At 43.2% G+C, this 24,242-nt stretch overlaps 1 protein-coding gene across 10 annotated transcripts in view; it reads right to left on the reverse strand.

Annotated features, from left to right (window-relative positions):
• The window catches only part of LOC149474438 (uncharacterized), a 174,563-nt gene that overhangs the window by 16,736 nt on the left and 133,585 nt on the right, over window positions 1-24,242 (reverse strand). For 9 of the 10 annotated variants that reach the window (XR_016312324.1, XR_016312354.1, XR_016312298.1 and 6 more), the window contains one exon: window positions 11,585-12,074. Coding sequence is in view for 1 of the 10 variants with exons in the window: in XM_089674063.1 (XP_089530189.1) it covers window positions 11,874-12,074 (201 nt within the window). In the remaining 9 variants the exon portion in view is untranslated. Of the gene's footprint in view, window positions 1-11,584; window positions 12,075-24,242 lie in introns of those variants that run through there. The other variant, XR_016312297.1, reaches the window with a different exon arrangement.

Below are 24,242 nucleotides of genomic sequence, written 5' to 3' on the forward strand. Positions count from 1 at the left end.
ATGCTGCATTGTTCCTCTGCTCTCATCAGCATTACTGGCAGCAATCTTCCTTTCTCTGAACAGGATCAGGGTCTTGGACACGATCAGCTTCACTTAGCTTCAGCTCTGGTTACCGAGGGGAGCTCCCACACCTGGATGTCATCGGATTCTCAGCTCACACGGCCCCTTCATTCAGCATCGTTCAAAACATGGCTGCAGTCTCCTCTTTCTGTTCACTCCAACTCTGTGTGAAAACTCCACCTCTTCATGAATATACAAATATCTATGCAGTCTGAGGCTGTGTTAGAAAAACAGTGACATCTTGTGGCTAAACCGCAGAATGTCAATCAAAACATTAATTTACTTCCACACAATCAGTGTTCAAACCATGAGAGCTGTTTCCCCATCTCACACACACACAGCTGCCCAATTAACTCTTGTTATGACACTTAATTTATAATATAAAAATACATTTTAAAGATATTAAAGATTTTAAAGACTTGTTTGAATTTATAAGTATTTACAACTTTCCGTCTGTGACCTGGGGATCTAAATCAAGGCAATTATTAACTACAGTACAGCTAGGCAATAATGAATCACTTAGTAACAATATAATCAGAGTAAATATAGGTCTGATCATTAGGGAAACTGCAACAAACAAACAACAAATATAGCACTATTTAAAGATATTGTCCCATGGCATACACAGATAAATGCCACGTGAGTGTTCCAACATGCACCGAGAAAGCTGGATTAGAGAATAAATATTATGCCTGAAGGTAAAAGCGGATTCAAATATTTCTGTGAAATCAGGGGTGATCTGGAACTCTGGGGCCCACAGTGGGAAGTTATATATGGTGACCCACCTCGCTAACCCCCACATTTTTCAACATGGCACAACTTCAGTCTTGTTGCAACAAAACTGTGTTTATTTTTGAAGTTATGATGTGGCACAAAAATAGTAATTTACATTGTATGTACAACACAATTTTGCATGTTATCAAATGTTCCCACCTAATTTATACATTTTAGTCGGCATCGCTTCTTAACAGAGGAAACAAAAGAAAACGGTGCTTCGTAACAGGGACTACCTCTTATGCTGCAAAAGCTATAAACTGGGTAAGAGGTTTCCATAACCCAGATCATCACAACTTGCAAGTGACTGTGTTAATTTCAATTGTTCAATTCAGTACACCTTACATCACAGATTATCAAATCCAACACAACAAACACTTTTCTCCCGTGCTAGGAAAGGACTCAGTAGACCCAATAGGAACATTCTGGAATTTTCTGGAATATGCACTGCTTGCTGCCCTCAACAGACCGGGGTGGTCCAAATACACTAAATGCAAATGGAGAAACAGAAAAAGGGTGCACCAACCTAGTGCATTATTGTTTAAAATATTTATTGAAGAAACAAAGTAAGTATCATACTTACAATAGACATAAAAACACAGGCATGTCAAACTGAACAAGATGTATGATCCAAACCACATCTGAGTCCATATGATGGAACCCTGGATGACCAACTTGCTAACGAGTTTCGAGGACACAACCTCTTCCTCAGAGCCAACACTATAGGAGTCTGCACTTCTCTTTATATAGGTTTGGTGCACCCTTTTTCTGTTTCTCCATTTGCATCACAGATTATCAAACTGAGACCAAGACTGCCTAGCCAATGCTATATTACGGCATACTGCTTTAGTGTCTCACCAAAACCCTGACACCGCTTCAAATGAGCTTGCTTCAGACTAGTTCACCATCTTTAGGGGTTCGACCTCTGCTGAAGTCTGCTTCAGCCCCTTTCTTCAATTTTAGCCAAATCTTGCCTTCATCCATTGTGTTAAGGAGACCTTACTCAGTTTCAACATCTCTCACAGGAGGAATCTTTCTATGACTATACCATCTTGAGAAAATGTTGCTCTTACAGAAGGAGGGATCTGAACCTTAATGTGTACAAACTAGGGCCCCAACAAGCACACAGAAGATTTGTCACCATTATTTAAAGAGATACAAAATGGGGACACTACTGCTTATAACAAAAGAATTCATCTCAAGAGTTAAATCCAGTTACCAGCAACTGAGAACCCAAAAGTAAGCCAGCTTGACTTGATAGTTCAGTTCAGCTCACTTGGGGAGAGATATCTCAGAAACTGTAATTGATATTTAACTACCTGCCGACCGCAGATAGCCGAATGACGGCTGCACTGCGGCCAGCCAGTTCTGGGTGGACGTCATATGACGTCCTCCCAGAACGCGCTCTCCTGTGCGCCCCCGGGGACGCGCACCCGGCGATCTCCATGATCGCTGTGTCCTACGGACACAGCTGATCACGTGACGTGGTAAAAGGCCAATCACAGCGGCCTTTTACCACGTGATCAGCCGTGTCCAATGACACACTGATCACCGGGAAATGCAAATGCCGGTTCTCGGCTGCACTTTCCTCACGCTGTCAGAGCGTGAGGAAAGTGCTGCCGAAAACCGGCAGTTGTCAGAGCGGGGATCGGCACCGATCATCAGGATCACTGATCATCAGTGCCCTGATGATCGGTGCCCAGCAGTGCCACACACAAGTTCCGCCCACCTGTGCCCAGCAGTGCGCTCACCTGTGCCCAGCAATGCACCCACCTGTGCCCAGCAGTGCCACCCACCTGTGCCCACCCACCTGTGCCCAGCAGTGCCACCCACCTGTGCCCACCCACCTGTGCCCAGTAGTGCCACCCACCTGTGCCCACCAGTGCCACCCACCTGTGCCCACCAGTGCCACCCACATGTGCCCACGAGTTCCACCCACCTGTGCCCACCAGTGCCACCCATCAGTGCTGCCAGTCAGTGCCCAGCGGTTGTGCCAGTCAGTGCCGCCAGTCAGTGCCCAGCAGTGATGTCAGTGCCACCTATCAGTGCTGTCTATCAGTACCCATTATCAGTGCCACCAATCAGTGCCGGATATCAGTGCCACCTATCCGTGACACCTCATTAGTGCTGCCTATCAGTGCAGCCTATCAGTGCCGCCTATCAGTGCCCTTCAGTGCTGCCTATCAGTGCCCATCAGTGCCGCCTATCAGTGCCCTTCAGTGCTGCCTATCAGTGCCGCCTATCAGTGCCCATCAGTGCTGCCTCATCAACGCACATCAGTGAAGGAGAAAAATTACCTGTTTGAAAAATTTTATAATAGAAACAAAGAAACTTTTTTTTTTTTTCAAATTTTTTTGCACTTTTTTTGCTTATAGCACAAAAAGTAAAGTGCCCAGCAGCGATTAAATACCAGAAAAAAATGATAAAAATTTCATATGGGTACAATCTTGCATGACCGCGCAATTGTCATTCAAAGTGCGACAGCGCTGAAAGCTGAAAATTGGCCTGGTACATAAGGGGGTATAAGTGCCCGGTAGGCAAGTGGTTAAGCAAACTCATATGTCCTGCAGGATCAGAATTTAAAGTGATACTGTGCTTTAACCACTTGCCTACCAGGCACTTATACCCCCTTCCTGCCCAGGCCAATTTTCAGCATTCAGTTCACACTTTGAATGACGATTGCGCAGTCATGCAACATTGTACCCATATACATTTTTTATCTTTTTTCACACAAATAGAGCTTTCTTTTGGTGGTATTTAATCGCCACTGGGTGTTTTATTTTTTGCGCCATAAACAAAAAAAATACCAAAAAAAAAGTTTTTCTTTGTTTCTATTATAAAATTTTGCAAACAGGTAATTTTTCTCCTTCACTGATGTGTGTTGATGAGGCTGCACTGGTAGGCAGCCCTGATGGGCACTGATGAAGTGGCACGGATAGGTAGGACTGGTGGGCACTGATACGCTCCACTGATGAGGTGACACTGATGGGCATTGATGAGGAGGCACTGATGATGCTGCACTGATAGGTGGCACCGATAGGTGACACTGATGGGCGGCACTGACTGACAGCACTGACTGATGACACTGATGGGCAGGCACTGGTGGGTGGCACTGCTGGACGGTACTGCAGGGCACTGATCGTCAGTGCCCTGATGATCAGTGACGATCTCTGTGACAGCTGCCAGTTATCAGTAGTACTTTCCTCACGCTGTGACAGCGTGAGGGAAGTGCTAATGATAACCGGCAACTGTATTTACTCTGTAATCTGCTGTGTCATTGGACACAGCTGATCACATGGTAAAAGGCCACTGTGATTGGCCTTTTACCTCATCACGTGATCAGCTGCGATCTCGGAGATCGCCAGGTACGTGCCCATGGAGGCGTGCAGGAGGGCGCGTTCTGGAAGGACGTCATATGACTCCCTCCCAGAACTGGGTAACCGCGCTGTAGCTGTCATTCGGCTATAGCGCGGTTACCAGGTGGGTAATACTTTGAACCTTTTAGAGTGTTTAACTTTTTTTCATTAATGCACATCTACTGTCATCCTCTTTATATTCTGACCTCAATACAATCTGAATACTTACCTTAAACTGTGTTTATTTTATGTTTCAAAGCCAGGGAGTCCTGCTGGCTAAAGTTTTTATGGTGGTGTCAGCATGGGCTGTATTTCCAAAGCAGGCTCGTAACAGACAGGAACCTCATCAATACTCAGCGGCTCTCAAGTTGGTAGCACTACAAATTAAAAAGACCTTGTGCTCAGGAGTTTTTTTCCTGAATCTCATTTTAACTGCTACCTCTAAGTTAACAAACTTACTTTTACAGATAGCTTACTCTGCAATGGTGTGCTTATCCTGCATGAAAACAACTTCCTGGCTCTAACATCAGTGGTCCAGCAGCCACAAAACTGTTACCCAAGAAATGCTCTGTTGCAGTCTTCGTAACTTTACTGAAAAAACAGTACATTTAATTTTACACATTTGAAACATATATTTTTCATTTAAAAAAAATAAAAAATGTAAAATCCAACATCATATAAAGTTGCATGTGTCCCCAAAAAAACATTCTAGGAGAAAATTCAAATTGTTTAAAGTGATTTTGTGTTGGAAAAGGTTTCTAAAGAGCCAGCCAGCTTAAAAGTGATATTTTCTTTATAGGTGGAGCTTAACAGTCTGAGTCAGCCTCTGACTTCTTATATGTCTGACATGCCAAGGTCAAGATCTTCTTATCCTAATTCCCAGTTTTCGGTGTTTCTGCCTGCTTTAGGGTGTTCCAGTGCCTCCTGCTGTACTTTTATTACAATCAAGGATCCACTTCCACACATATAAATAATATTTCTTTATTTTTACCTCATAATATAATTTGATAATTTGATAAAGGTTAACTTAAAAATAGGGTACGTTAATGCAGTAAGGCATATTAACTCAACTACATTAAGGTGCATATTAAATTTGAATGTGCTGGCAGTGCACCTTGATGCACAATATATTGGTTATGACCCCAGTTTTTAACACAAGGCACCACAACACACAGCATGCGCTTTATGGTGTGCTGCAGTGCTAATACTTTCTTTGTGGTTCTTGTATTACCGCAAAGCATAAGTGTGACAGGCTCCTAAACACCAGCAGATTCACACACGGCTAAACCAATGTTTAGGAGATATCGTAGACACCCTGCTTGTTTAATAAAGCAACAATCCATAGCATCCAATTAGATTCTAATTTAAGGAAGGCAAATCAGAGGAAGATGAATTCCAATCAGTTGTTAAAGCGTATAGAACCTAATTATAACTATGATACCCCAAGTTTATAAAAGTGTATTACTGAAATATGTCCACTAGAGGGCAATAGAAATGCATTGTTCCAAATTCTTACCAGACTGTCAGTCTTTAGAAGTAAATGAGAAATGTCTACATATGGCTCTCAAACCAACAGCACGATGGGATGAATAGCTAGGAATGCTATAAAAATATGCAATGTGATAAGAACATTTCACATGCTGCAGAGAAAAATCCATGATAGGAAAGCTCAGCCACATAACTTTGACATGCCATTCAACTGTGCTCCCCCCTCCCTCTTTTCCTACTCAGTAAAATGAATGGAGCTTGTTCTGGAGTCTGGAACAAAAACCATTCAGGGGGTATATCTGTAATACAAACAATAAAAGAGAAAAATTCCCAACTCAGCTTACCGACCAGCATGTAACAATTGTCTGGTCTAATTTTTGCGATAAAAGCAGGGGTTTAGTTTGAACACATGTGCAAATACATGCGGAAGCTGCAGAGCCTCTTCACTGCACACCAATATTCTGCAGTTCCTAACTCTATACATTTTGAAAGCCTCCATTGTAGAAGCATATGTATCATAATGACTAGACTGAGGGTAGGCGAGCGTGGAGAGAGCCCACCCCTCCTTAACAGCTTGCCTGCCGCCCTATAGTAGAAGAACTGCTAAAAGGCAGCAGGGCTGCGCAAAATGATGTATATATATACGTGATTTGTACTTCCAAGTAGGTGGCACACGCATGCGCTGCCCTACCCGCACCGACATTGTTGGTTAGGGATGTCAATCACTGGGTCCCATCTGGCACCTGGCAATCACCTTGTAAAGCTGACAGGAGAGAGACCTGTGTGTAAATACAGGTCTCTCACCTGCCAGCAAGGAGATGCTGCTCTGTATTTCTCTGCACAGCAGAGAAATACAAGCAGCATGTCTCCCTAGTAAAACACACACAGTACATAATGTAAAACAGCACACGGTTAACCCTTTGATTGCCCCAGATGTTAACCCCTTACTGCCCAATGTCATTAATACACTGCCAGTGCCTTTATTAGCACTGATCACTGTATTAGTGTCATTGGGATGTTAGTGGCAGTCAGTTCCCACCTAGCGTTAGAATGCCCGCCGCAGTCGTGCTATAAGTTGCTGATCACCGCCATTACCAGTATAAAAAAATTTTAAATTCCAGTATATATACCGCCATTGGTAGACGCTCAGAACTTTCATGTAAACCAATTAATTAACATTTATTGAGATTTTTTATTTTAGCAAAGTCATGTAGCAGAATACATTTTGGCCTAAATTTATGAAATTTGATTTATTAAAATGCTTTTACTGGATATGTTTTATAGTAAAAAGTCAAAACCATTGTTTTTTTTTTTTCCAAAATTGTCGGTCTTTTTTTTGCTTATAGCACAAAAAATAAAAACCACAGAGGTGATCAAATACCACTGAAAGATAGCTCTATTTGTGGGAAAAATGTACATCCATTTCATTTATGTACAGTATTGCATGACTGCGCAAATGTCAAAGTAACAGTGCTGTATCACACAAAATGTCCTGGCCAGGAGGGGGGGGGATCCTCTGGAGTGGTTAAAGGTCTTTCAGACAAATCAATGAATTATAAATGAGCCCCTGTGGTACTTGTCGGTTTTCCAGGTCCTTTTATAATGGTTTAATATCTCCCTGTCTTGACCCAAGGCAAACACTATTTCGACTGTAATAAAATGGCCTTTAACTCAAGGAATAAAATATTACCAAGGAGGTTGAAATGATGGCTGTATTCTACTGTTTTACATTTAAAGAGAATTCTGTTTGAAGCTAATGGAAACAAAAAAGGGAAAAGTCATATAGTGATAATATGCTGTTTGCTCTTTTACCACTTAATTTGGAACATATAAAGCAGCAGAGAATGGACAATAAGTAAAGAATGTACATACAGTTTTCTCTTTCCATATACAAGGGTGTTCTAAATCAATGCCTCACTTGTCCCTCGTATTTTAAGAACAGCCCTGGCAGTGATTGATACATTCACAGATTGCAATCACCCTTATCTTTTCCTCTGCAATGTTGTAATAGTAAATCTTTTAACTATCTGTCTTTCAGTTTAATGTAAATCTGTCACAAACTCAGGCAATTCAAACTAAGCATATGATGAAGCAATACATAAGCATGGGTTATCTTCAGTGACAGCCACTTTTCAAATCATTTTGTAGATCCAGAGACATAGGAAACTGAAATAATCTTTAAAAGTTTAGTTATCTCTCTACAACCACCCGAGCCTCCCTGTTGATCCATTGGGAATCTTGGGAGGTGGGAGGGGCAGTGTTAAACTTGAAATAAACAGGAAAAGTAAAAAGTTGCATTTAAATTGACATAATTTGCTGCTCATTTTGGCTTGTGGTTTTCAGGTTAAATATTTTTTTTCATTAAAGGAAGCCATAAAATAAGTCCCAATTACAAAAAAGAAGCATGTGGACCTCAAATATTAGCATATATGTAAATCATGCAAGTCATAAAGAAATACTTTGTACAAATCTTTTATTTATCCATTTTTCTAACAGAATATTCTGCACTATGTATCCACTCAAGAACACCTCAGCTACAGAACACTCAGTATACTCCAGGATATCAAAATAATAATAGTGCAGTACTATAGCATACAATGTATAACTATCAAACAATAATATTCAATAAATAGTGCATCAATCAATATGTGGTACTATAGTGCACCTCCCACTTCCATTGTGTACTAACACAAATCAACACCAATCTCTTGTGTTACAGTAACAATGTTGTGCACATAAAAAATAAATGACATTACCCTCAGTACACCTCCCATTTACCTTCTATCCACACACCAAAGATTAACAACCTTCTCTACTTCTCCTCTTCCATATGCCAGCCACCATACATTAAAAGTGGGGAAGACACAAGAAAATAGTGTAACCCCACTTTATTTCACAATACAAAAAAATCCATACAATCCAAAGCAAAATAAAGTGCCTTGCAAAGTATTCATACCCCCTTGAAATTTTCCAAATTTTTTCATGTTACAACCAAAAACATAAATGTATTTTTCATGGGATTTTATGTGACAGACTAACAAAAAATGACACATTATTGTGAAGTGGTGAGAAAAGGATAAATGGTTTTCAAAAATTCTTATAAATAAATATTTGAAAAGTGTGGAGTGCATTTGTATTCAGCTTCCTTTACTCCTATATCCCTAACTAAAATCTAGTAAAAGGAATTGCCACCTGTGTGTAGTTTAATCTCAGTATAAATACAGCTTTTCTGTGAGATATAGGGGACTAAAGTTTATTGCCAGTTCACAAGCGCATTCAGATTTAAGGTTTGACATGTTGGATATCTATTTACTTGATGCAACCTCATCTTTTATATTTTACAAAAAAATTGTGATAATATTGTGTGACATACAAAATTGGAACTACCGCTATTTTATCCTCTAGGGGTTGTGTAATCTTCAGGCCTTAAATTATTTTTTAAACATGTGCAAAAAACACAAAAACAGCGAAAAGGAATAAAGGATAAGCCTGACACTCCCCTTTCCTGACAATCACCCAATCGGTGCTCATTGCACTGCTAGGCCTCTCCCCTCCCTGCTAGTCCCCGGGTGCGGTTGTGGTGACAGGCAGGGAGAGGAGGAGGAGATAAACAGCACAATGTTAAAAATATTACACGTTTACCTCACCATAAAGCCCCTTTTGTTTTTAAAAGCCCCAGACACTACTTAAAGCAGATTTAAATACAGTTTTGGTAAAATTTATCTGTTTTTATCAGGACAAGTAGATTGTCATGAGGGACAAGTAGATTGGGGCACAAGTACCAGTAGTTTTTTCAAAAATGTCCACACCCCTGAACTAATCCAAAATAAATGATAACGAAACAACAAAATTCATTAGTTTCATTCAGATCTTTGAAGCATCCGAAATAACAAATGATCCGATTTTATTTGTTAATAGCTGATTGTTTAGGCGCAGGTGGCCTAAATGGAAAAAACAAAACAAAACAAAGAAACAAAAAAACCCCCCACAAATATCAAAAAACAGCATGGGGATGCCCCCCTCCCCCCATTCAACCATACATACCAGGCTCTTAAGGTCTGGTATGAATTCTTAGGGGAACTCTATGCCAAAATCCACATCAAAGGATGACCCTTCCCCCATGTTTACCTGTCATTCGGTGTCCTGTGACTCGTCACACATTGATTGAGAGGTAAACATGGGGGCCGGGTCATCCGGTGGCATCGCCCGATGACCCCACCACCATGTTTACCTATCATTTGGCATGTGATGGGACATGGGAGCAGATGTGTTGGTGAGCAGCAGGATTTTTTTGTGTGTGGGTCAGCCGGCGTTCATCCTGACAATGGATGTACAATGGAGGACATTTATATTTTGGAATGGTTTTTCAATAAAGGACTTGTAATAACCTGTGTGTGTGTTTTTTGGGTAATGAGTAGGGGTAATATGTACCCCATGCCAGGGGCGGACTGACCATTTGGAAACTTGGGCACTGCCAGAGGGCCCGGGGTCAGTAGGGGGCCCCATGAGATGTCCCTAGTACCTTTTTCATAGGCTTTTTTTGAGTTTGGGCAAGGACACAGGGGCCCCATGATCCCCTATTACCCGGGGGCCCCATGAGTTGTTAGTCCACCCCTGCCCCATAGTCATTCATATAGAAAGGGGGCCGAGATCTGGGGGCCCCTTGTTAAAGGGGGCTTCTAGATTCTGATAAGCCCCCCGCCTTCAGACACCCTTCAGACACCGACAACTGCTGCCCAGGGTTGTGGGGAAGAAGCCCTTGTCCTCAACATGGGGAAAAGGTGCTTTGGGGGGGAGCCCACTACCTCAAAGCACCCCCCCCCCCAAATTGAGGACATGTGGCCTGGTTCAGGAGGAGGGAAATGAGAAAGCAGCTGGCCTGCCGAACTGCATGCTTAGATAAGGGTCTGGTATGGATTTTGTGCAGATTCCCCACACTGTTTTTTTATTTTTTTTTAATACCGCAATTGTTTGTTTGGATTCCCCGCTGACAGCAGATGAGCTATTCCGAATATAGCAAATGAATTCCAAAGATACAAAATGAATTCCAGATTGAACAAACTGGTCCAATATAATATTGACATGCGTCATGTGCATCCAAATTAACAAATGGAATGAAATTTGGATTCAATTTTTTGCAGTTCTTTTGCAATATTGTATTTATTTTGTTCATAAAAGACCCAATATGAAAAATACAGCAAAAATAAAACGTTAGGTCCCCTTCCAAAATCCATACCTGGCCCTTATCGGAGAATGCAGTCCAGCACACCAGGAAAGGGGGTCCAGCCTCTCGCCCCCCAAACCAGGCATATATATATATGAATCTCCTAGATTGTAAGCTCGAAAGAGCAGGGCCCTCGATCCCCTCATGTTTTGCATTGTATTGTTGTTGTTCTGTCACATGTTCTGTCCCCCTTTGTAATGTACAGCGCTGAGCGAACTATTGGCGCTTTATAAATACTATATAATAATATATATATATATATATATATATATATATATAAGTGCAGCACTAAAAAGAAAAATGTATGTGATGGTGCAATCCCAGCTATTACCATGTGAAACTCAATATGATATTCAAACCACACATCAATATCACAAGGATATACAAAATATATGTGATAAAAGTTCTTAAATATGAGTCATAATTCCAAAACATACATCTGAAATGCAAACGTGAATCTTCCATTGCTAAATGACCAAACGATATCTGTGCAGACACGTGTTACCCTATTTCGTGCTCAATTAAAGACTTAAAAGATATATTTGACCATCATGTTATAGCATCTCCATAGCATCCAAATATGGCTCAAACGGCATTCACCCACTCTGTATTGACCATCAATGCATGCGTTGTCAGGCATCAAAGGTGGCATGTACATAAAATGAAAGAGCTTCCCATAGTGTAAAATCATCTAAAACAATTTATTGAACCATAAAAGTGCACTTACAATCTCCAAGATCAATACAGCGCTGTATAATTAGAACAATCCACGTGTTCCCACCTCCAAGATGGCCGTGAACATACCGTACATGCATGCGTACACACATATATATATATATTTGTCAGATTCTTGTATCAGAAGCTCAACATAACAGCTGGGTATGTGGAATTTTCAGCAGAAGGTTTGCAATGGCAGCCGTGTAACTCTGAAGACAGATTCATATGGAAAGCTCAATAGAACTGTCTTGCAGTCACAGCAATGGTATAGGACCTGCCTGTTCATCGATGCAGCAGAACTGCCATGTCATCGGTCCATTATACAAGAACGGACAGAGGTCAAAACAGTTATTGTCCAGGCTGTAGCTCTCCGCATGCTGTGCAGACATCAGGGTTGTCATGTTGTGCCTGTTAATGGAGTACATCCTGAAGAAATATTTCACTTTTTCAGATACCTGAAATGAAATGGACAGAGGCAACAATTAGATATGATGGATTCCACACAACCACTTTTATTCAGAACTGTTAGGCGTAGTCCTTGACTTTTATGAGAATATATTACATTATATACAATTTGGCCCATTTGAGTATGCATCCACCTAAATTTGATATTTAAGTATTTAGCAGTCACTGTAGACTTAGAACATGACAGATTCTTTATATTCTATAGCTACCGTATTTTTCGCTCCATAAGACGCACCTAGGTTTTAGAGGCAGAAAACAGGAAAAAAAATTCTGAACTAATGGACTGTAGACATAGTACAGGAGATGACCAGAGACTGCGGACATAGTACAGGAGATGACCAGAGACTGCGGACATAGTACAGGAGATGACCAGAGACTGCGGACACAGTACAGGAATGACCAGAGACTGCGGACACAGTACAGGAATGACCAGAGACTGCGGACACAGTACAGGAGATGACCAGAGACTGCGGACACAGTACAGGAGATGACCAGAGACTGCGGACACAGTACAGGAGATGACCAGAGACTGCGGACACAGTACAGGAGATGACCAGAGACTGCAGACAGTACAGGAGATGACCAGAGACTGCGGACACAGTGGAGGGGATGACCAGAGACTGCGGACACAGTACAGGAGATGACCAGAGACTGCGGACACAGTACAGGAGATGACCAGAGACTGCGGACATAGTACAGGAGATGACCAGAGACTGCGGACACAGTGCAGGGGATGACCAGAGACTGCGGACATAGTACAGGGATGACCAGAGACTGCGGACACAGTACAGGAGATGACCAGAGACTGCAGACAGTACAGGAGATGACCAGAGACTGCGGACACAGTGCAGGGGATGACCAGAGACTGCGGACATAGTACAGGAGATGACCAGAGACTGCGGACACAGTGCAGGGGATGACCAGAGACTGCGGACATAGTACAGGGATGACCAGAGACTGCGGACACAGTACAGGAGATGACCAGAGACTGCAGACAGTACAGGAGATGACCAGAGACTGCGGACACAGTGCAGGGGATGACCAGAGACTGCGGACACAGTACAGGAGATGACCAGAGACTGCGGACACAGTACAGGAGATGACCAGAGACTGCGGACACAGTACAGGAGATGACCAGAGACTGCGGACACAGTACAGGAGATGACCAGAGACTGCGGACACAGTACAGGGGATGACCAGAGACTGCAGACAGTACAGGAGATGACCAGAGACTGCGGACACAGTGCAGGGGATGACCAGAGACTGCGGACACAGTACAGGGGATGACCAGAGACTGCGGACACAGTACAGGAGATGACCAGAGACTGCGGACACAGTACAGGGGATGACCAGAGACTGCGGACATAGTACAGGGATGACCAGAGACTGCGGACACAGTACAGGGATGACCAGAGACTGCGGACACAGTACAGGGATGACCAGAGACTGCGGACACAGTACAGGAGATGACCAGAGACTGCGGACACAGTACAGGGATGACCAGAGACTGCGGACACAGTACAGGGATGACCAGAGACTGCGGACACAGTACAGGAGATGACCAGAGACTGCGGACACAGTACAGGAGATGACCAGAGACTGCGGACACAGTACAGGAGATGACCAGAGACTGCGGACACAGTACAGGGGATGACCAGAGACTGCAGACAGTACAGGAGATGACCAGAGACTGCGGACACAGTGCAGGGGATGACCAGAGACTGCGGACACAGTACAGGGGATGACCAGAGACTGCGGACACAGTACAGGAGATGACCAGAGACTGCGGACACAGTACAGGGGATGACCAGAGACTGCAGACAGTACAGGAGATGACCAGAGACTGCGGACACAGTGCAGGGGATGACCAGAGACTGCGGACACAGTACAGGGGATGACCAGAGACTGCGGACACAGTACAGGAGATGACCAGAGACTGCGGACACAGTACAGGGGATGACCAGAGACTGCGGACATAGTACAGGGATGACCAGAGACTGCGGACACAGTACAGGAGATGACCAGAGACTGCGGACACAGTACAGGGATGACCAGAGACTGCGGACACAGTACAGGGATGACCAGAGACTGCGGACACAGTACAGGGATGACCAGAGACTGCGGACACAGTACAGGGATGACCAGAGACTGCGGACACAGTACAGGGATGACCAGAGACTGCGGACACAGTACAGGGATGACCAGAGACTGCGGACACAGTACAGGGATGACCAGAGACTGCGGACACAGTACAGGGATGACCAGAGACTGCGGACAGCACAGGGATGACCAGAGACTGCGGACACAGTACAGGGGATGACCAGAGACTGTGGATAGTACAGGAGATGACTGCTGACCTTTGGGGAGGGGGGGGGGGAGCGGGTAGCTGAATTTGACAGATACCCGCTCCTACTTCCGCGGAGTTGTTCTTTCATCTTACCTGTTCCTCTATCCAGCCGCGCGCTGTCTTCCCGGCTTCTGTAATGGCGCTCGGCATGACAGCCGGGTGCCCAGTGCGCATGAGCGAGAAGCACTTGCGCTTTGTGATTGGTCCGGCGGCTTCTGGGATCTGTCATGTGTCCCAGGTGCCGCCTTACCATTCACAAAAAGCACCTCTTCCTGCGCATGCGCACTTGGCACCCGGCTGTCATGCCCACACTACAGAAGCCGGGAAGACCGCGCCGCTGGATAGAGGAACGGGTAAGATGAAAGAACAACTCCACGGAAGTGGGAGCGGGTATCTGTCAAATTCAGGTACCCGTCCCCCTCCCTCCCCAAAGGTCAGCAGTCATCTCTAAGGTCCCGCTGTAGAGCTGAGCGGCCGGCCCGGTATTCTGACACGGCGGCAGTGGAAATACCGGACCGGCCGCTCCATATTCGCTCCATAAGACGCACTGACATTTTTCCCCCTTTTTTTGGGGGAAAAAAGTGCGTCTTATGGTGCGAAAAATACGGTATTTTATTCTGACAGCCAGCTCCAGCAGCTGTCAGAATTCCTGAACAGCGGTTGCATCCAACTGACTAAAGGCGCTGATCAGCTGACCATTTTCCACCCAGCTTCTTCAACAAAAGTCAATTGAACAACCAATTTTTGTCAAGCCGGAAGACTCAGGGGCAGTATGAATCAGTTGAAACTCGAGCCATGTATGACAAAAAAATTACTATTCTATAGAGACTTTTAGCCTTTGTTACACTATCAAAAAAAAAACCCAAACCTTTTGGGGCTATACAAATACTTTTAATTAACCATTTGCCCTCCTGAGGATTTACCCCCCTTCCTGACCAGGCCATTTTTTCTGTTACAGTGCTGCGTTATTTTAACTGACAATTGCACGGTCATGCAACACTGCACCCAAATGAAATTTATGTCCTTTTTTTCCCACAAATTGAGCTTTCTTTCAGTGGTATTTGATCACCTTTTTATTTTTTGCGTTATATATAAAAAAATTTATCGACAATTTTGCGAAAAAAATAATATTTTTTACTTTTTGCTATTAACCTTCATCGCGGTAATCTTGAGTGTGGCTCAGGGTTAATTTTCAGTACCAAAAGCATTAACCCCGAGCCACACTCGAGATTACACTGTGTAACTTACCTTGCCCTGCGATCCCCCGATGTCCTTCCACCATGTCCTCTGGCCGATGCCGGCATCCGTCTTCCAGGTGCCCGCCAAGACAAGGGGAGGGGGGCAAGCGGCGACATCCAGGTGGCCTAAATGTGGGGAATCCACATGCAGGCACAGTGGGGCAGCAGACTCCTCGGCGATTGGCCGAGCAGATGTGTGGGGACTCCCAGCAGAAGGCAGCTCCTTGGCGCCCATCACACCACTTTATGTGGGCTACGTGCAAGTGCAGGGGCATGCAATGGGGTGGGGGGGTGCAGGGATCTGAAGGGGGGGGACAAGAGAGGGAGCAGGGGAGGGGGGACTGTGACAAGAGTTTACTACCACTTTAAGCTGGGTACACATATCAGCAGGTTGAACCAAAACAAAACGCTAATAGAGCCCCCATCAACACACACGATGTTAATGCAGGGATTGCTCCATCCTGTAGTGACAATCACCCGTACAGATGTGAACCTAGCCTTACAGGTGTACTGATGCTGGGCTGCCTCACCCAAGGCCGGTGCTACCACTAGGTAAACTAGGCAGCCGCCTAGGGTGCACTGGCACCTAGGGCGCAGCCATGGCCATGGCCGCTGATAGGGCAGTACAGCAGGCCTTGCTGTAACATTAATCACTTGCCCTCCTGAGGATTTAAAATTTTAAAAAATTTAAAAATCAAATGTCGTCATGAATTTAGGCCAAAATGTATTCTGCGACATGTCTTTGCTAAAACAAAAATCCCAATACATGTAAATTAATTGGTTTACCTGAAAGTTATAGAGTTTACAAATGGCAGTATAGATAATAGGATTTTTTTTTTCTACTAGTAATGGCTGCGATCAGCAACTTTTAGCGGGACTGCGGAAGACATTCTGACACTGGGGGGGGGGGGAACTAACCTGGTGTCACTGACACCCCAGTGACACCAATACAGTGGTCAGTGCTAAAAAGAAAAGCACTGACACTGTACTAATGGCACTGGGCAGGAAGGGGTTAATGGAAGGGGTGATCAAAGGGTTAACTGTGAGCTGGGAGTGTTTTAGGGGGCTGGGTGTTCTTCACTGTAAGCACACTGATTGGGATGGCTGTACTGTGCATAGCCATCCCGAGCAGTGTGCTGGAGCTGACTGGGAGGAAGATTGTAAACAAAACAATCTTCCTCAACGTTGGAGATGCCCCTAAATCACCGGACACCAGCGGGTAATTACTAGCTGGGACCCGGAGATTGATATCCACGGCTGCAAATGGCGGCATGGGTAGGGTGTGCTCGCCCCCTACCCGGAGATTCAAAATCACATATATAAATATACACATGATCCTGTGCACAGGTGCCGCCCTGTAGCAGTATATCTGCTATAGGGCGGTCCTTAAGTGGTTAATCAGTCCACCAGAGGTGCCCAGGAGGGGAGGAGCAGAGAGGGACTCTTTAATTTCTGGTGCAGGTGGCTAAAACAACACTGTGTTTTGTAATGCTGATCAGAGGCTGCTGGCCATAGTTGCACGTTTAGGAGATTTACAGTACCGTAGAGTATAGTAGGTAGAAGTAAAAAACACTACCGCTTTAAGCTGGGTACGCATACCAACAGGTTAAACAAAAAAACAGGTTAAACAAAAAAAAAACAATAGATCCCCCCCATCAACACAAACAATGTTGGTGCAGGGATCTCTCCTGCTGACTCATGGTATTCTTACAGAGGGGACTCCCTCCTCTCAAATGCTCATCAAATGCTGGTTTTACAGCATGTCTGTTCGATTAATGGCACACATATCCTGCGTTTTTCTGTGCGGGTGGTTGCGGCCGCAGGAACAGCTGCCATCTCATAGCGGCAATCACCCGTACAGATGTGAACCTAGCCTTACAGGTGTCCTGACGCAGGGCTGCTGCAATCTGCACCTAAAAAGAAAACATTTTTATGGACAAAATCTTTATATCTTACAGGTGTCCTGACAACTCAGGTTCTAATGTAGCACCATCTGCCATAGTTGTTTCCAGCTCTGATTAATTTGGTAATGTGTTGTCTGATATGTTCATAGGCGGACTGGAATTTGGTGGGTTTGTACCACTTTTCTTCTCTGTTGTTCCAAGAAATATCATGTTTCCTCTGTACAAATGTCCATCTGCCTCCACAATGTATGTGCATGGAGCAATCCTCCCTACACACATGTACCTTTTCACCACAGTCCATCTACTGAAGAAACAAAGGGCTATTTGTACACTATTTGATCTATATCCACCTTGGGGAGAGCCTTCTTTCGGCGTTTTGACATTTTGTTGTGAACTGCTCTACTACCCCCTACAGTATTTTCTAAAATAAAAGCTTTTGACTGTGGGCAGGAGGGTTTGTGTTCTTTTTAACATAAGTCTTTGCACTGGATTACTATTAGTACCTCCTGTTATGACATTTCTTAAACCACTATGGCTTTACCATGTGTCATGGAATTTGCCATCTCTATTGGATTTCTTTATATGTGTCTTTGCCAGTTTTAAAGCAGGCTCCTTATTTGTGCTGGCAGTATTAGGTATTCCAATGTCCCTTGCAACATTCAAACATTGTCTTTGAAGTTGTGTTACACAGTGCATCTATCTTCCAGAAGTCTGAAGCAATTATTATTAAGTAGTCCTGTCCTGGTACAGAGAATGTCCATGTCCGGCCTACCCTGGGGTACAGCTGTCAATCTGTGTCTTATTGGAGTTCCTTCTTCTGCTTGCATAGATATTCATTGCAGGAGTTACAGTCGTATGTATGCCTAGGTGATTCAAACAAATATCATACTATAATTTATAGCTGTATACTTTTGGGTGTAATTAATCTTGGACCTTTATACAGGTTTTCATTCTGTATACTAATAACGGATCTCTAAAACCCCAGTGTCTACAATTTGATGCTTTTTGCTTTTGGTCAAGCTATTCAGATAGAACAGTACTTTCAATGACTGCAAAATCTCACCTTGCTCACTATGGTGTTCGATTTATTGCAGTCTGGTACCTGGCACTCTTACATACTTAACAAAGTTAATCTGCTCTTTTTTTAAAAGGGTTCTTCTGTTTGGATATGGGAGAAAATTAAAATTGTTGTCTGATATGTTCATAGGCGGACTGGAATTTGGTGGGTTTGTACCACTTTTCTTCTCTGTTGTTCCAAGAAATATCATGTTTTAAAATTGTTTAAAAGTGATTTTGTATAGGAAAAAGTTTCTAAAGGGCCAGCCTGATTGAAAGCGATATTTTCTTTATTGGTGGAGCTTAAAAGTCAGCCTCTGACTTCTTATTTGTCTGACATGCCAAGGTCAAGATCTTCTTATCTAAATAACCTGTTTTTGGTGTTCCTGCCCACTTTAGGGTACTCCAGTGTCTCCTGCTGTACTTTTATTACAATCGAGGATCCACCTCCACACATATAAATATTTTTCCCTCATAAAATGATTTTATACTTTGATAAAGGTTCATTAAAAAATTAAGTATGTTAACACAGTGAGGTATAGTACCATATAGCCAACCACATTAAGGTGCATATTCAATTTGAATGTGCTGGCAGTGCACCTTAATGCACAATAAATTGGATATGACCCCGGTTTTTAACACAAGGCACCACAACACACAGCATGTGCTTTGTGGTGTGCTGCCGTGCTAATGTTTTCTTTAATGCAGTAATAGTACATTGGGCTGGTCTCCAAAATGACCCATTCACATTTATGCAATGCATAAATGTGAATGATTCCTAAACACCAGCAGCTTCACACACAGCTAAACCAATGGTAAGGAAATATCAGATATCTTAGACACCCTGCTTGCTTAATAAGGCAGAAATCCATAGCATCCAATTAGATTCTAATTTAGGTAAGGCAAATCAGAGAATGATTAATTCAAATCAGTTGCTAAAGCTTATACCTAATTAGAACTACAGTATGATACCCCAAGTACATAAAAGTGCATTACTGAAATATGTCCAGTAGAGGGCAATAGAAATGCATTGTTCCAAATTCTTACCAGACTGTCAGTCTTTAGAAGTAAATCTGAAATTTCTACATATGGCTCTCAAATTAACAGCATGATGGGATGAATAGTTGGGAATGCTATAAAAATATACAATGTGATAAAAGCAATTCACTTTTTGTAGTAAACAAATATTCTTTTCATAATTCTGGCATTATTCTTGAATTCAGTATTCAATGGTGACTCACTAGTCGTTAAGGAATCCAAAATGAATTAAGTTTTTAAGCCTACTATGAGTAGGCATTTTTAAAAAGCTCTGGGAACTTTTTGTTAGTCATGACATTTATGTTATACGCCCCAAAATAGTATACTAAAATTTGCTAACCACAATCAGTAAGCACCCAATTTTCTGCCAAAATTTTGAAAAATATGTTGTCACTGTATAAATGAGTTAAAATAAATAAATAAAAAAAAGCGTTACCTCCTTTTTTTAAAGTTCTATATGGGAATATAAGAAGATCCTGGTAAACTGGTGAGTGATATCAATTAAAGTGGTTTTAAAAGGCATAATTTTTTATTTACTTTTATGCATTCTATGTGAAGATCCCCCCTCAGCCCCCCTTATACTTATCTGAGCCCCATCTCTCCCAGCTCTCTCTTTCCTCATTGGTTTACACAGCAGCAGGAGCCATTGGTTCCTGCTGCCGTCATTCACAGCCAGTAAGCCAATGAGGAGAGAGCAGGGGGCAGAGCCAAGCCACACTGCGTTTGTTATAGATAATGTCCATTCACAGGACTGTGTCTCAGGAGCAAGCCTGCTCTAGTACCCCAATAGCAGGAGGCTTGTTATTGGGGGCATCAGCAGGGGGGAGGAACCAAGACTGCTGGCAGGGGACCCAAAAAGAAGAGGATCAGGGTTGCTCTGTGCAAAACCATTGCACAGAGCAGGTATAAAAAATTTTTTTTCAGAATCACTTTAAGCTCATACGTTTTCATCCAATTTAGGAAAATGAACACAGAGTCATTTGACCATGATTTTTTTTTTTAAGAGACTGTGTCATGGGAAAAAAATGCTGCAATTCCGCAGGTAAAAACAGTCACCTAGAAGTGCAAATAGCTGCAGCAGCCTCCTAAACCCACCTATTATGGCTAAATGTAAGCTATTCTGATACCAATAAATCAGGAATCACTAAAGCTTGCACTCCCCTTCTTTATTCCTGCACAATTGTCTTGGCCAGGGACACTGCAATTATATAATTGGACATACTGAACTAATACCAAATGGACTTGTAGTCAATGAATGCACAAGGAACAACAAAGGGACACACAGAGCATACACAGTATGCACAACACAACACATATACTGCACAAAGCACATATAACACACATGGGGTTCATCGCAAATACTATTCCCCAAGCAGGAAAACTAAATGTCCTGCTCAAACCACCAGCAGTTCAGGAAGTCATTCATTTAGTGGTAGTATTACTAGTACCAGTAAATGTGACAGTTTCCTGCTCAGGCCTCTTGTTGGTTGCTATGACACCGGTGGCTGCCTGCATCCTAGCAACCAAAGATGCCTACTCAACCCCATTTACCTGCCAACTAGGGTATTCACTGAGTTTGCAGCTGAATGTAAACAAAGGAGAAGCTAATGCTAGCTAACATAATTGATCAAAATATGGCCAACTGATTTTCAAGCAACACAAAGCATAAAACTGCTCACCACCAACTCCTGACACCGGTGCTCAGTTTGACTCCCGCAAGTCATGAACAAAAATGTCACCACTTGGTAACTGATCCTTCATCAATATTTTATTTTAACATGGCTATACCGCTAACACATTATCAGCCAGTGGAGCCTTACTCATATCTGTGATTTTTAAGATTTGGCTCCCATTGACTTCAATGAGGTTTGCAATAACGTTCCCAATTTAGTTTAGGTTCACACCTATGTGTTTCGCGTTGCATTTTGCAGAAACTCACAGCAGTGACATGGTTTCAAATGGGACAGGTTCACATCTCTGATTTTTCACCCGGTATGTTTTTTGGAGAGGGTCAGAGACTTTTTAAAAATGCAAAACGGTGCATTTTTGGTTCTATAGACCTCAATGGAGACAATGCAGAAAAGCATGTAGTGCATTTTTTATGTGTTTTTAATGCATTTTTGTTGCATTTTAATCTGCCAGGCAACAAGTTTAACAAAACGCATCAAAAACACACTGCAGAAACGGATCAAAACGCATACTGCATAGGTGTGAACCTAGCCTTAAGGATTGTTGGACATGCAACTGAACCCGAAGAAACTCTCCTATCTCTACACATAACATACAAAGCATACACACTGTAAATCCCTACACATATGAAATATATGGCATTTGGTGTACTTGTTAATAATGGTATTTGTTTTTAATGTGTATTTAATAAATATACTGTACAAAGAGCATCCTTTATTCTTTTTCCTGATTGGTGAGGTACTCTATAATGAATGAAGTGTTTCCTTATAGGAAACCAGTTTTTGAATACTCCTTCTCTGGCATGAACATGGCTTGCTGATTTACCGGTGGTGTGAAGGTGACAGATGTTCCGTACTTTTCAGAGGATGGACAACTCCATAAGGTCACACTAACTTTACCTTCAGTGATTTTTCCCCATGTGGGGAAGCAGGGTGTGGCAGTGCTTAGAGGGTTTTTATTGCATCTACACTCAGAGCTGCGCTTTCTATCCCCCCCCCCCCGTCCTTTCTCCTCCCTGTTCTTCTTCCCTCCTTTGCTCTCTCCCTTCTCAGATCCTTGTGTTCCCCACTCTGCTGTCTGCCTAACCTGCACTCTCTTCACCTATGCTCTCCCCCCCTCTGCTCCTCTCCTCGCTCTGCTCTCCCCCCCCTGTTCTCTCTCCTCCCTCTCTGTTCTCTACCCCCCCCCCATTCTCCCTTTTGTTCTCTCTTCCCCTGCTATCTCAACTCCTTCCTATCTGTCCCCCTGATCTCCTGCCCCTTGCTTTTTCCCCCTTCCTGCTCTGTCTCCTACTCTCCTCTCCCCCCCCACTCTCTCCCACTCTCCCCCGAGCCCTTTCTCTGCTCTGTGTTAAACACACACATACACACACACGCTCTCCACTCTCCCTTTTTTTCTTCCACTCTGCTATCTCTGTCCCCACTCTTTTTTTCTCCTCTGCTTTCTCTCTTCCCCTCTGCTTTCTCCCCCCCCCCTTCTCTACTCTCTTTCATTCCTCTCTGCTCTCTCTCTCTCTTCCCCCTCCTCTTTCTATCTCTCTCCCTGCCACACTCTCTCCTCACACTTTTTCTTATTGTGGTGAGGTGGTTATTGTACTAGTGGTTTTCAGTGCAGCAGAAAGCACAGGAAGTTACAAGTTCACCGAATTTCTGGCAGGATCCACAGATTTCTTATTTTGCATTTAACAAAACACATTCAATGGTATATTTAACAATCCAAGACAGAGCAAATAACTCATTGTCAGGGTTTACATACACTTTAAGGCCGAGGATTAGACAGTCATTTATTTGTTCCATGTTATACAAAAAATTCTAACTGGCCGAAAAACATGATAAAACCCAACTCTATTCACATATTTAATTTTCCTTGTGACAGACAAATTGTAGAACAATATGGTTCTCATAACCACTAACATTAATGTTTACATATTCCTGTATTCTCAGTATTTACGTTTCAGCTCCATGAATAAAGGCGTTTGTTCTTTTCTCACTTTGGATACATGACATTTTGAGGATAAATTGATTAACTTTGATTGAGATACAGATGGCTTCATGAGTCACACAAAAACTGCTTTTATTTAATCTCCAAGAACTTAAAATATAAACTGACATGGAAAATAAATTGGAACTGCAAATTGTAGAACTGTATGTCATACTGAGGTAGAATCATTTAAGGGACAACCGTATTTTCTGTTCAGACGCTTTAGCTGACATTGTCTCTGCAGGCTGTATTAAAATAGAAATGGATTCAAGATCATTGGGTTCCCCGTACCAAGGCCGTCAATCTCCTGTGTGGCCAGAGTAGACTGGGATTCTGTGCCTGCAGCTGGGAGCATTCTGTGTCCAGGATGGGGGCCTGGGCTTAGGATGCCAGGTGATGAGTGTATGGGGGAGCTCAGCTCCTGCTGGTGGATTCCCACTTCTGCTCCCTCTTCTGCACAAACATCAGTTTAGATGTGAGTCCAGTGTTTGCGCATGACACTGCTGAGAGGAAGAGGGGGGTGATAGGACTTAACACAGTGCTGGTGGAAGGGTAAGCAGTGCTGATCACAGTGCTGGAAGGGGGGGCAGTGTTTATCACAATACCAGCACTGAACAACTTTCTTACCTGTTTTTATGTATGTAGTGTGTGTGGAATGATTGTATTGATTGTGATCAGAGCGTGCACATCACTAGTCCTGAGTGCACACCAACCTGATACAAGTCTGTGGCCTGAGACAGAAACCAGAGTGCTGTTAACCTGTGTGATGTGGACCAGAGTCACTCCAGGCAGATCCAGAAGTGAGCTGACATCTGGACAGCAGGACCAAAGTTACTGTATCGCTGGGACTGATGAGACAGCATTGCTGACGTTGCTCTATCGCTGCTAGCAGAGGCTGAGTATATA

This window comes from Staurois parvus, unplaced genomic scaffold (genome assembly GCF_062004578.1).
Source record: "Staurois parvus isolate SC_StPar_1 unplaced genomic scaffold, SC_StPar_1.0 ptg000004l, whole genome shotgun sequence".
In the NCBI taxonomy this organism is placed as follows: Eukaryota; Metazoa; Chordata; class Amphibia; order Anura; family Ranidae; genus Staurois; species Staurois parvus.